This window comes from Mustela putorius, unplaced genomic scaffold (genome assembly GCF_011764305.1).
Source record: "Mustela putorius furo isolate JIRA1106 unplaced genomic scaffold, ASM1176430v1.1 tig00003836_pilon_pilon_pilon, whole genome shotgun sequence".
Lineage (NCBI taxonomy): Eukaryota > Metazoa > Chordata > Mammalia > Carnivora > Mustelidae > Mustela > Mustela putorius.
The window spans coordinates 38,180,104-38,194,940 of NW_025421989.1; the positions used below are offsets into that span (position 1 = coordinate 38,180,104).

General features: G+C 41.2%; 1 protein-coding gene across 1 annotated transcript in view; it reads right to left on the bottom strand.

Moving 5' to 3' along the window:
• The window catches only part of MAOB (monoamine oxidase B), a 103,860-nt gene that overhangs the window by 58,211 nt on the left and 30,812 nt on the right, over positions 1–14,837 (bottom strand). Inside the window, exons 2-3 of the mRNA XM_045089476.1 lie at positions 6,924–7,018; positions 5,824–5,961 (exon numbers count right to left, since the gene is read on the bottom strand). Coding sequence (XP_044945411.1) covers positions 5,824–5,961; positions 6,924–7,018 — 233 coding nt within the window. The remainder of the gene's footprint in view (positions 1–5,823; positions 5,962–6,923; positions 7,019–14,837) is intronic.

Below are 14,837 nucleotides of genomic sequence, written 5' to 3' on the forward strand. Positions count from 1 at the left end.
TTCTTTTTTTAAGGATTTTATTTATTTATGTGTGTGTGAGAGACAAAGCGCACGAGCAGGGGGGAGGAGCGGAAGGAGAGGGAAAAGCAGACTTCACTCTGGGTGGGGAGCCCCAGTCGGGGTTCGATCCCAGGACCCTGAGATCAGGATAGGAGCCGAAGGCAAACACTTACCCGACTGAGCCACCCAAGTGCCCCCTTTCACTGCATCTTCTTTGGACTACTTGGCCGAACCCCACGATGACATGTTATAGGACCTGTCAAATCTGGCACAAGACTGAAGCTGAAGGCCTATTTTTTAGTGAACATCACCATTGTAACTGAATTCTATACATTCTCTGCTCTCCGCCTTCAGTGTGATTTAAAATTGACACTGTGCTGCCCACAGTTCTAGTGATTGTCAAGTTTATCCAGATGTGTGTAAGTGTTCGCACATAGAGGAGAGGCTTCCTAATTTTTTCATAAATTAAGTTCCAAATGGAAAACACAAAGGCCGAGAATAAATTCATCTCCTAGCTCAAAACATTGCTCCAAATCCAGCCGTTGAAGGCATAATTTTTGGCAAATTATTACACGCCCGAAAGCTGCCTGTGTTTTCTAAAGAACACAAATGAGCACTTCGGTTTCTAGAATGATCCCTAGACAAATGGGTTTCACTTCTGAAGAAGAAATTACTATTCCCCACACTTAAAAAAAAAAAAAAAACCCAACTGTAATGATAAGAGATATTTGTTTCCAACAAATACAAAATGTCGTGGAAGGCGGGTGGGAGGGGAAGAGAAGGTTCCCGAAGCTCATCTCAGCTAGGGCAGACTCCCGGAGCCAGTGAGCTCTGTGTGGCCCGTGTGACATTCATGTGAAACTGGCAGCTGCTCCTGGGCCCAATGCAAGAGTCTGCCTAACCTGTTCCCGGGGACTTCTGTCATCACGAGAGAAGCAAGAGCAACCTGGACTTCGACGGCAGTTTCCCTGGATTAACAGGACTGGAGGCAGAGGTGTGGGGAAGAGGATATTAGAGGATATTAAGAGCCTGAAGAAGACCGGACATCACTGATATGTTCATTTCTGGGAAACGCTGAGGTCCTGCGTGACAAATGCAATTGTAATTTGAATATTTTATGTCTTGATATCTGGGCTCTCATTCTGTTGCTGTTCCCTAATCCAGAGAGTGAATTAAGCACCTGTGATCTCTTTCTCAAAATTCACCAACAGCTCTTGTTGCAAGAGACCTAGTTTCTGCTCCCTTTTACGGACTTTCGGTATACTGGATTTTCAGCTGATTTTGGAGTTCTCAACGAACGAAGGTGGTCAGCCAAATGGTACCTCCTTCAGGAGGTTGTGTGAGCAAAGGACGTTGTAGCAGCAACGGGCAGCCAATCTATTTGAGACAGGTCTCCTCATTCATAGGCCTCTTCAAGCACTGACCACATCGAGACACACGAGGGGCTTTAACAATGAGCTTGGCTTCTAACCGCCAGGAAGCCGACTAAGACCAGAGGAACTCTTTTTTTCCCCCTCAGTTTCTCCAGATAGCTGAAGTTGGTAAATGATTATCAGTGTGAAGTTGGGCTAAAGCAGTTTCATGTTTGACTAGACTCTAGTTCCATACTTCAGACTCATAAAAGCTTCCGAAACAGAGAAACTCTATTTGCCAACAGCCTAAATTGTACCAGACTTCAAAAATGTTCTCCACTTTCTTCAAGAGAATAAAAAACAATGAGAGAACACACACACATACACACACACACACACACACACACACATTAGATGGAAGAGAAAGAGGTGTAAATCAAAAAATATAGTGCAAAATATAGTGAAGTTCCTTAGGAAGTTTTGACTTTCCGTCTGTAATTATGAGACAGTCCTTAAAAGAGAACACTGCTTCTAAGTCACTTTCAAGGTACCTAAACAGCTGCCTTCTGTACTCTACTAGCAGAAATTAGCATAATTATTTGCAAGACAGATGAAAAATTTCAGGACTGTGAAGCTCTAAGGGAGGCATCACAGACTTCAGAAGTGAGGAATACACCTTCTGAACTAAAAAAGATTTGAGCTGAAGTGATCACTTTCCCCACCAACAATGAAACCCCAATGTAGCTTGGTATCGCATCTTTTATTCTGGAATGAGGCTTTGGAAAACCACACTGTAGCAACCTAAGACAGATCAACCTTAGCACTAAAAATGAATGTCACTCAGTAGTGATAACCATTTCTGACACACTACAGGCAAACAGGAAAGAGGCTCCATGTATCACAGCACACAGCAGGGATTTCTGGATGCTTGTTACGGGGCCGGCATGAACACACCCCATCTATCAGCCAACTGTTCCTTCTACAACTGCCAGGACACTGGTGATACTGGGAGTCATCATTTCTTAAGAAACACAGCCTTCGGGGTGCTCAGTAAGCGTCTGCCTTCGGTTCAGGTCATGATCCCAGGGTCCTGGGATCGAGCCCTGCAGTGGGAGATCTGCTTCTCCCTCTGTGCTCTCTCTCTCTTCCAAACAGATAAATAAAACCTTAAAATCTTAAAAAAAAAATACATGTTGGAAAAAAAATACACGTTGGGCTCCTGTTGAAACAAGGCATGAATATATCATAGATTTGCATGAACTACATTTTGTGCTTAGCAATAGTTATTGAAATAGGCAATAGAGGATGCCTGAGTGGTTCAGTGGGTTAAGTCTCTGCCTTTGGCTCAGGTCATGATCCCAGGGTCCTGGGATCGAGCCCAGCATCGGGCTCTCTGCTCAGCGGGGAGCCTGCTTCCTCCTCTCTCTCTGCCTGCCTCTCTGCCTACTTGTGATCTCTCTCTCTGTCAAATAAATACATACAATCTAAAAAAAAAGAAAAGAAAAGAAAAGAAACAGGCAATACAGAGTAATGGCCAAATGCCTACAAGACTGCCTACCACGACAGAGGAAAAAACTTATGAACTGCATTCTTTGGCATGTAGAAGGAGACAGAAAGCTAGAGCTGTTAACGTTAATTCCAGAAACTGATGCAGCCATCCTAAATGCTTTTCACAGGTTAAAACCAAAGAAAATATGAGCAGAACACATGCAGGCGGTGAGAGTGGAGGAGAAGTGTTTGGTTAGGGGAGGACTTCTTAGGCATCGGGTCTTTATTGCTATTTATTATCTAGATCTGACCATGGGAGGTCAAATTAACCCCTCTGTCTAGACTGAAACATGCATTTATTTCATAGACTCATTAGTGTTTAAGTTGTCTTGGTACTAGGAATTAATTACAGAGTAAGTCAATATATCAAATATATATCTGTATATATGTATGTACCTGTTATTTTTAACTGCACTGATAGTTCTCATTTCCTCCAGTAGAGGTCAGAGAATAGCAACAGAGAAATAGGAAAATCTACAAACCCAAAGTATTTTCCAGTGATTTTCTCTAGCTAGGGTTATGGAAGGGTCTTTAAATTGTTTTTTTTTTTTAACCACATTTTCTAATTCTATTTTTCCTTTTGTAGTCCTTAAAAAGCAATGACATTTATCTGATATTTTATAAGGAGCACTGTCGGCATAATGTATTTACCCGGTATCAAGTCAGAGACACTTTAATTATCTGTATTTTTTTCTTAGCTGCACATAGATTACTTGAAATTGTTTAAGAAAGCGGCTGAGGTAGCCAGTATAACATCATTTCCACAATTGATGACTGCAAATAGTCGCTTTCACAAGGAAGTTAATGTCAGTCATAAGATTACCAGAGGAACAAAGCATCCTGGGCATAGCTTCTGACGGCCAAGAAACCCGGCACACACAAAGACAGAGACATGAATATAATCTCTAGTCATCTCCTTTGTCTGGAAGAACCTACAAGAGAGCCCAGTGTTCTGGATCATTCTCTGCAAGTCTTCCATATTAGGACAGGGAAGACAAAGAAATAGGTCAACGTGACCTACATTTAAAAGCAAGGAATCCAATGAAGGATGTTTACTAAGCCTGATGATTGATGTGCAAGACATTGCACTATCGCCATGCGACACTTTCATTTCTAATTCGTTTGTCTCTTTTTCTGCTAGACACAGATGGAAGCAAGGTAGAAAGGCTTAGAAAGCAAAATCTGATGGTCAACCAAAACATTTATGTATAAATTAAGGAAATCTATTAACCTCATTGTATCAAATTAGATAGATGTTTATTTCCTGTTTTATTAAATGACTCATAATGTACAGTTTGTTATATGTCCTTCTGGATATTATCACTCACAAATAACATAAGGGTGTCAACATTGTTAACATAAATCAAAACAGACTACTGCTACTTTCTTCTGTCTTCCTTAAAGGGATGATTTCAAAGGAGCAAGTGACTGCCTTCAGCTCAGGTCATGACCTTGGAATCTCAGGATCGGGTTCCCCATCAGGATCCCTGCTCAGTGGGGAGTCTGCTTCTCCCTCTGACCTTCCCCCTCTCATGCTCTCTCTCTGTCTCAAATAAATAAATAAATATTTTAAAAAGGGATGCTGTCTACCAGTGAGGAGTATGTCTTTGTACTGCTCACTTCCACTTGCAAAAAAGGCAAGTATGGAAGAGAGGAGAAGCTCAAGTTCAAAACCTCTGCCAGTTCTCTCTGGGACTCCAGGGTTGGACCCAGAGTAGGTGACTCTTTGCTTCTCAGAGCACAACAGTAACTTTTTGGACCAAGACAATGCTGCTCGGAAAACAAGGATCAGGGAGATAAGAGAGGAGCCTGAAGACAGCAACATGGTGGGTGACTTGGATCCACGGAGAAGTGTGGCCAGTGAGAAATCCCCAGGGGGCTCATTGATCTAAATTCTTATTAGAGGGGCGCCTGGGTGGCTCAGTGGGTTAAAGCCTCTGCCTTCAGCTCAGGTCATGATCCCAGGGTCCTGAGATGGGCCCCACATCGGGCTCTCTGCTCAGCGGGAAGCCTGCTTCCTCCTCTCTCTCTGCCTGCCTCTCTGCCTAGTTGTGATTTCTCTCTGTCAAATAAATAAAATATTAAAAATAAATAAATAAATAAACGCTTATTAGAGTAAGAATGTCAGTATTCAGTTCTAAGCTGTTTGTGTTTCTGCAATTAAACCCCCCCACATCCCTATTGCTCAAAACTTCAGTCAAGTCTATGGCTCACAAATGCTTGGGATGGTCTGAAGATAATCAAGATAAAGAGATGAATGTGAACACAGGTTGGCATGGATCAAAGGGAAGACAAGGGTCACAGACTATAAGATGTGAATGGGCACAGGTGTCATGGAAGCAGGAACCATGAGCCACAAATGATCATGGGAATGGCAGACCCAGTAAACTCAAAGAAATTTTGGGGAGATCAATGGAGCTTCCCCACAAAAAATGGAATGTAGGGCTTGAGCCACTTTCATGTTACTCTCCAAAGAACAGTAACCTTAGATGATATATAGGATACAATAACAAAATTTCAAAATACTGTTAGGCATATTACAAATACCTTCATAATATGAAGTCTAGGACAGTATTTATAAAACTGTACACCCGCTTTTGTGTCACATAAAAGTGCCCAGCTATTCAAATAGAGGCATTTAATAAATCAATCACAAACATCTTTTTCTCTATTGGTTTTGTTCAACTTTTTGCCAAATGGGCAATACCACTTCGTCAAAAACCTTCCCAAATAGGTTAGAATTCTCACTTAGCTCTCCTGTAATGACAGTGAAAACATTCTGAGAATGGTTGAAATGCACATATGAAATGCATATGTGACATTCAGTAATGCAATAAATTCTCTGAGGGCAGGAGGTGGACTTCATATATGGAAAGACGGAGAAAGAAGTCTTCAAATACTCCAAAGGCTGGCCCAGGCTTACCTTTACATGGTGGATGAGACGCTCTACCTCATTCACTTTGTAGGTCTCCAATCCTAGCTCCTTGGCTAATCTTAAAATACGATTCTGAGTTGGCCCAACGTAAGATCCTCCAAGGTCCACGTACTTAACCTTTTGGTTCTGTTTTCCCACAGAAAAAAAATAAAAATATTTGTGAAAATGTTCTTCCTAAGATAAATATAAAGAGCTCTGAAATAAGATAATAATAACAATAGTAACAATAAGCAAATTGGCATTTCACGGGTTATAGACACACCTTAAGGTATATCCATGGAAAATGGGATTCTGTTTTCAATGGTACTACTTCCTTCATGTGACTTAGTTATTAAACCATTCTTTAAAGCAAATTGGACTGCACTTTAAATAGGCAACAGACTTCTGAACCCTATCGCTTACAACATCTTTCACATCATGTTTTTTTTTTTTTTTGTAAGCTCTGAATTGTTGATGAATTTCTCTTTACTTGGTACTTCAGGCTAATTGTAAAATGCTTAATGCTAGAGAAAACCAAGAAAGGAAATGATCACTTCTATGTGGTTAATCCAGACATTTGAAAGATAGCATTAGGGAACATTGGGCCATAATCTGAACCTTTGAAATTGTTCTTATATGTTCATGAGCAAATTTTCTATATGGTTACAAATAGGCTTCACTTCCAGTAACTAAGGACCGATCTTTGAAGAAGGGACTAGAAAAGCTCCTTATGCCTGAAGGTGTCCAAGCATAACCAGATACCTATTAGTCAGGCGTCCGTCATTTTCTGCTGTTTTTTGTTTGTCATCTAGCTCCCCTGTCCCCCAAAGATAACCAAAGTTTTGCATAGGTGGGAATCTTTATTCTATTCACTGATGTATTCTAAACACCTCTTAATTGGTGCAATAAGGCAAGTGCCAAGCACCATTAGGTAAACAAAAAGACAGAAGAAAATGTTGGAAAGGGTAGCAAATTGAGAGAGAGCCTATTTCAAAGTAATTTCTACTCTCTTAAGAGTCAAACAAAATTCAAGACTTTTAGAAAAGAAAAAAAAAAAAAACACTCCGCTTCAGCCTCCCATTTCTTCATCCCCATCCTTCATGTCTTACCCTGATGGTGTAAGTCCTGCCTCCCACCCGGTCCCGGGCTTCCAGAACAACCACATTCAGGCCAGAGTCATGCAGAAGCTTGGCCGCTGCCATGCCTGGGGGGAAAATACAATAAGAGACCACAATCAGACACTGCACAGGGACTCCAGGTAAGCCCCTCATGTTAACCCCAATGAGAAAGGTCCACATTGGCTCACTCCCATGGCCTACTGCTACCTTCACCCTACACATACCTAGGGTTTCTCAGTAGAGGCCCAGATTCCAAGTCTGGGAAACCAGCTGCTATTTCTAGCAAGAACAAGAAGGATTTCATTTCTTTTTTAAAAATATTTTATTTATTTATTAGAGAGATGGAGAGAGACCACAACTAGGCAGAGCAGCAGGCAGAGGGAGAGGGAAAAGCAGGCTCCCCCACTGAACAGGGAGCCCGATCCCAGGAGCCAGCGATCATGACCTGAGCTGAAGGTGCCGCTCAACCGACTGAGCCACGCAGGTGCCCCAAGGGATTTCATTTCTGATAAATGTTCCAAACCTTTAAAATATCTTTGGTTACTATATCAGCATGTCTATCTTTAAGGACTAAGTTGCATGACTATGTGTCTGACAACACAAATGAAAACAAAAGGCCACACTTCAGAGAAATGTATAAGCCCCACTAGGCACCAGACCAAACATAGCCAATTGACTTTATTCTCCAGTAAATCTGAAAAAAAAAAAAAATCTCAGTAAGTCAGAGGGAGAGTAGGCCTTCAAAGCAATTGAAAGGACCTAGAATTAATTGTTAAATTCTGTGTCAACATGAACTTTTGGAAGTTGGTGTAAAGTTTCAAAACCAAGGACATGAAATTCAACCCCACCCTGTGTCCTAGTTCTCCATGTGACCCATCACAGAAGAATGAAATGACCCTGTGCATTCATTTACTTAATTATGAATGTAGTCAAAAATATTTAACGAATGCCTGAACATTCTCACCACCCTGAATGTACTTTAAAAAAAAAGTTTTATTGAGGAAAATTTACATATGGTAAATTTACATATGGTAAATTTTACTCAATGAGTTCAATGAGTTTTGACAAGGTATAAAGCTTACTATAGAATCTGTATGTGTCGTTTTTGGTATAAACACATCCTAGGTGATGTTTTTGATCTCAGAGATCTTAAAATCCTATATCTTCAAAACCACTCTTACAGAGTTCCGTAAGATGATTCTCAGACAGGAAATCTCTGGAACTCTCACCATGATAACCGAATTTCCTCCATTCTAATTACCTTCATCATTTGCCTGATGGGATCAAATAAAATCAAGGAATGCCAAGACCCTGGGCCTTACAGACAAATGAAACAGCTTCTAGCTTAGTCTTTAAAAAATAATAGTTCTGGGATTTTTAGACGCTCTCCCTCAAGTCCCCCCCACAAAAAAAAAGAAGTAAAAGAAAAGAGAGATTCCTATAAAAAGAGCTAATACTCATTCATTGCTCACTGCATTTGAGATGCTCTTCTGTTTTAATATACTAATTCAGTGAGATCTCACCACAACCCATTGAGAAAAGGGACTATTGATCCTGCCATTTTATGGTTGAGGAGAATGAAACACAGAAGCTCTCACAAGAGCCAGGCAGCCTCAGTCCAGGTTCAGAGTTCATAAACCACACATATTGCTTTCCACAGGGACTCGGAACCATCATCTTCATAGATCACATCTCTCACATTCTGCTACAGGGGGAAATTACACTTCAGAATATCACCTGCACTTTATTTGGTTCAGCGTGTTTTGAAAATACATTTGTATCTTGCAGTTTGATAAGCACCCGTCTAACAGAAAACAGGAGCCCACCGCAAAAGATACAGCGAAAAGCCCAGGCTTCGTTCACTGTTCTATCAGCGATCCTAACCGAGGAAACCCATTTTTTAAAAGAGCCGGATCTGACATTTCATTATTTAAGTTCATCTGTCTCTCCCAGCCCTGTCCTTGGAGGCTGGGCAGGGGGCTTTCAGCTGGTGGCAGGGTAAGGGTCCCAGAGCCCCCGGCCACCCACACACGGTGTACACAGCATTGCACAACCGATCATTTGGAAAGATAAGGTTTGGATTTTTAACTCCAGTGCTAATTTTACCTCCATGAGGAAAAAAAAAAAAAGAAAGAAAAATTTTACGTTCATCTATTTTTTAAACATTTCTATTTAGATTCAAAATTGTAGACAATTCAATGCCATTTCTCTTATCAAGCATCAGTTCAACAAATGAAATATGAAATAACATGCAGCCGTAGTAACCACTGTTATCGAGGAACTCAGACAGACCTGCTAAGCACGCTGAGGCTTAAACAAAGGGAGTTCAGAATGAAATACGACATCGCTCATGCACACTAGCATTTTGTAGTCCACAAAAGGCACTGTCTTTTTGTCTGCACAGTTACCCAACAGTATCTGATGCCAAACATGAACAGTTATTAAAACAAGCCAGGATCTTATTAAACCATTCAATAAAGACTTCTCCATGCCCAGGTGCCTTAAAACATCATACACAGAAAATTACAAAAATAGCCTTAAATGGGGCAAAATGAGACCGTGTGATTGGACATACCCTACAATTGGTCTAATGTTCACAGGGTGGGGGGGTGGGGAGCAGTGTTCAATGGCTTGTTGGACATCAAGGGGCAAAAACTGATTTGAAAGATAACTGGTCCATATATGGGGGCTTAAGAAAGTCACTGCAGTTTTAGGAGGTAGGAGTTTCAGAGAACCTAAGAAACTGAGGACTTGGAGTCTGTTCAGGACGTGATTAAAATTAAGGGGCGCCTGGGTGGCTCAGTGGGTCAAGCATCTGACTTTGGCTCAGGTCATAGGACCCTAGGATCCTGGGATCAAGCACCGCGTGGCGGGGGGGTTGTCCCTGCTCAGTGGGGAGTCCGCTTCTCCTTCTCCCTATGCCTCCCCCACCACTCGTGCTCTCTCTCTCTTTCGCTCTCTCTCTCTCAAAATAAATAAATAAAATCTTTTTTATTTAAAAGATTTTATTCATTTATTTGACAGACAGAGATCACAAGTAGGCAGAGAGGCAGGCAGAGAGAGAAGGGGAAACAGGCTCCCTGCTGAGCAGGGAGCCCGCTGTGGGGCTTGATCACAGGACCCTGAAACCAGATTACAAGTAGATTACAGATTACAAGTAGGCAGAGAGAGAGAGAGGAGGAAGCAGGCTCCCCTCGGAGCAGAGAGACCGATGCGGGGCTCGATCCCAGGACCCTGGGATCATGACCCGAGCCGAAAGCAGAGGCTTTAACCCACTGAGCCACCCAGGCGCCCCAATAAATAAAATCTTAAAAAAAAAAAAAGATTGAGAAGTAGCTCACCAGAGGTTCGTCACTGATGACTGGGGGAAGGATGATGGTTTAACCGATGGAAGAATAAGCAAATACTGGACTCCACAGAGCCGCCCCAGCTTACAACAGGGTTAATTTCTCAAGAGTCCGTTCCTCTGCCAGTTATTGGGAACTTTTACCGCATTTTGTCAGAGAACAAAAATAGGAAGGATGATGCCTTCTCTGGGAAGTCTGGGAATTTTAAAATGCCATAGTAGAGTGAAAAAAAAAAAAAGAAAAAGAAAGAAACCAACCCCCAAATCGGAAAGAGCAGACATACGTTTGCCTGAAAAACACTAGGTAACGTGACTGGTACTGTTTAAACACTTAGGCAATCATTTCCAGACACAAGTGAAAAAACAATAGCCATTTTTTAAAAAGAAAATATTCACAGTAGTAATAGCCGCCGTCATAAAGCAATGAGCACTTGTTTTGTTCTTGGACCAAGAAGCACTTTACAAGCAAAGCTCCTCCAGTCTTCAACATGCAGAGAGGTATTATTATCCTCATCTTAAAAAGAAAAAAAAAAACGGAGGTTTGGAGACATTCACTGACTTGCCATTGATTACACACTCAGTAAATGGCAGGTCACAGCTTAACCCCAAACCTGAACTCTTCGCCACTACCCTTGGACCAAAGAGGAAAAATTAAAAATACGGCAACCCTATTACCCTGATTGATGCAAAGTATCTTATAACATTCTGCTCTCCATCTAAACACAGGACCCTTCAAGTGCCAGGTGTTCTCTTCGATGGATATTTAACTTCGGTAAGCAATTGAGGAATGAGCTTCTAATCACTTTGTACTTTAGAAAAGTTAATTAAACTGGAGCCGATCATGCAGGATCAATTAATATTTCACAACCGAATTATCTTGGCACATTCAGGGACAGCCCTTCTCTGGCCCTGACAGGTCCCTGATAAGATCATCTCATTTGTTGACTCCAGATGGTACAGTGGCTATGGTCTTTTGGCTCAGAGAGCCTTCCTTGGATGAATGACAAAGAGCCCAGCACATGTGAATAATGATCGGCTAATGCCTAATGCCATGAAATCATAAAAATATTGCATCTGTCTTCTTAGGCAGTTTATCTGGAAAAAGATGTCATCAAAGTGATAAGTATCTTGATGATTTGGAACCCACACAGCAGAAGACATCCAGATTATTTTAAATATCCAAAAATCAGTGGTGTGTCGAATTCTTAGCATTCAAAACTTCCAAGTTGTCGTGTCATGGAAAACGACCCAAGAGTTAGATGAGACAGGAAGACTGTAAAGTACTGAAAACAAAAGGTTTTGTTTTGTTTTCTTTTCTTTTCTTTTTTCAAGGCGTCTTAGGACTGATGGAGGGATTAGGACAGGGAGGGAAGAGAAAAATCATTATCACCACGGGTCTCACCTCGTGCTTTGCTTTGTCAATTGTGGCTCATGTCCTTCCTATTGAAACCTGAGATTTAACAAATTTTTTCAGAGTTTTAAATTGCAAAGTTAATTGTTTTGACAACATTATGAAACATCAGTACTTCAATACCACGTAAGGACTTTTTTTCTCAGTCTAAAGCTACCCACATCCCCAGAAAAGTATCATGTTAACCAAGGCTGACAAAGAAATTCACTGTCCCTCAAAGCATCTCTAACCTTATAATCCTGGTAAAAGATATAAGCCTTCCCCCAGGAAGGATGAAAGCCAAAAATCTGCAAATAGCCCTTGACTCCTCTGTCACTTCTGACAAAGCAATGGTTTTATGAGAAATTTCTAGAAACAACCAAGTGACCTTCTGATCAAAGAACTGGGATTCTTTGATGTCTCCAAAGAGAATGCCTTTTAGTTATTTAACACAAATACACACACACACACACACACTCAGGACCTGAGTAAGATGAAAATATCCCCTGTGTGAAATAAATTCATTAAAGGAAAGTGGTATTTGTAGATGGAATTCGATGGTTAATTGCTGAACTTTTCAACAGAGAGTAGAGAGGCAGGTAAAAACGTCGCAAAACAGCTAACATTTTGAGCACTGACCATATGGCAGCTTCTCTTTTGAAGTCTTTTACATATAAGAATTTATCCTTGCAACAACACTGTGAAGAGGGTAGATGTAAAAAGTAAAGCACAGAGAGGCCAAGTCACATGTCCAAGGTCACACAGCTAAAAAAGTGGCAGAGATGGTATTCAAATCCAGGCACTCTGACTCCAGGTAACAAACATGCCCAGCAGCTTTCCTCATACAAAAGGGTGAAGCATTGGGGGCCTTGCAGTAAACCTCACGGACCATGCAAGCAACAGGGTCACTGTCGGCACATTCTCTGCCCTTGTGTAAATTACATAAACGATGCACACACACACCCCTTAGCTAAATTTCAAAATGGTGCCCTTCCTTTCGGGGGAATGCAGCACACAACCATGCAAATGGATTGGCTGGTGGAATGTGGGCTGGACCTCACCCTCTCTGTCACTGCCATCAGCCAGGCAACCTTGTGTAGGACACCTGCCTGAACAGATCATGCTGTGCCCTGAAACTCAAAAAACTTATTTCCTGGATGATAAAAATTTAATTATCCGTTCTTTGTCTCCTCAGTGCTAGGACACAGTGGCGCTTAGGTGATTATGGAATGAATTCATTTAATATCCTTCAACAAAGATGACATTTAATTAGTTTAGTCAACAAATAAATAAATGGCCATAAGGGTGTCTATGTAAACATAGTATATTTGATTTAGCATAAGAAACTAAAATATTTGCACACACTGAAACTGATTTCCTCTAGTAGCCCCAGAAATGGTAAAGGGGGACATCTGGGTGGCGCAGTCCGCTGAGTGTCTGACTCTTGGTTTTGGCTCAGGTGGTGATCTCAGGTTCATGGGATCGAGCCCCGTGTCGGGCTCCACTGGCAGCACGGAGCCTGCTTTTCTTTTTCTCTCCTCCTGCTTGCACACAACTCTCTCTGTCTCTCAAATCAATAAATAAGTCTTTAAAAAAAGAAACGATAAAGGATACTTCTGACTTTTTCATTCTTTTTTTTAAAGATTTTATTTATTCATTTGACAGAGATCACAAGTAGGCAGAGAGGCAGGAAGAGAGAGAGGAAGGGAAGCAGCTCCCTGCTGAGCAGAGAGCCAGACGCGGGGCTCCATCCCAGGACCCTGAGATCATGTGCCGAGCCAAATGCAGAGGCTTTAACTCACTGAGCCACCCAGACGCCGCCCCCCCTTTGACATTTTCAAAGGGAAAGAGTTGGAAAGAAAGAGCCTACTGATACTAACCACCTTTTAGTTTATAGCATTGTAGTTTCCTAGATTCATACACATTCAGTCCTTAACATGACCTGTGAGGCTGGCATTATTATTCCCATTCTTTAGATTAAGAACTGGAGGCTCAGAGAGAGTTGGGGGCTTGCTCAGCTTTACACAACCAGCTACATCAGAGCCAGATCTCAAATCTGGTTCTGTTTCTAGGTCCTGTGTGTTTTTCATTAGTAGCATGACTTCCTGTAATACACAATGGCCGTGTTAAAAAAAAAAAAATTCCAAAGCATGTCAAATTTTAAAATTAAAATATATATTCATTCATTCTCTTGGAAAGAATACAGGGATAAAAACACCTGCAGCCTGTCCGTGCCCAAAGCCCTGAGCCCGTATTACAGGATGATCTGAAAGCTTCTGGAACACATGCAGTGTCCTTGAGGTCAGCTCCCCTGAACTACTCCTTAAGTGCTTTGGCCAAATGGTTCTTCCTCCTTAAGTACGGACTGACTTCTTCCGGAGAACACATCAACCCAACTCTTGGGAAAAGAGAGACAACATCACATAAACCAAACATTTCAATCACTGAGAAACAACATCCAGGCCCATACTATTCACGTCTTGCTGCCAAATATGAGAAAGATAGATTCCAAGCCTTTTTGGTAGCTCTTTGCTCTGCTTTCCCCAAGACAAACAAAATATATAACAGAAAACCAAGTGACAATCGCTTCTCAAATGAAGGGGACCTTTACCGAAGCCTCAGGCCGTGGGATGATTAATGCTCTTGAAAAGAATAAAAAACATCAAGCGTTTGTGGGTTGCCATAGAAACCTTTCTCCAGATGATACCAGAAGGAGATTGCTTCCAAGGCCTTTCAGAATATGTCTAAAGCCATAAAAACTGTTTGCTCATCATGGCTTTATATGTAAATGATTACATTCTCCTAAAATGTCAGCAATCAGAATAAATCTTATTTCATAAGAAAGCTTTTGTCTTTACTCTTTGTTGCTAGAAAGGAGCGGGACAGCTTTTGTGTATTGTAATCGGGGTAGACAAACTTTGTTTTCACTTCACTTCAGTATGGAGGCCCATAAAAAAAAAAAAGCAAAGCCAGAAATTAAAGCTTTGTCTATCACAGCTTTTAAAATGAAGAATATAATACACAGACTTGTTATAGAAAACTAAACTTTTAAATCACCTGCCTTGAATCCTTTTGGAAATTCCATGAAATATGTATAAATAAAAAGATCAAGAGTACACTTATCGCGATGAGCACTGCGTAATGTATACAAGTGTTGAATCACTATACT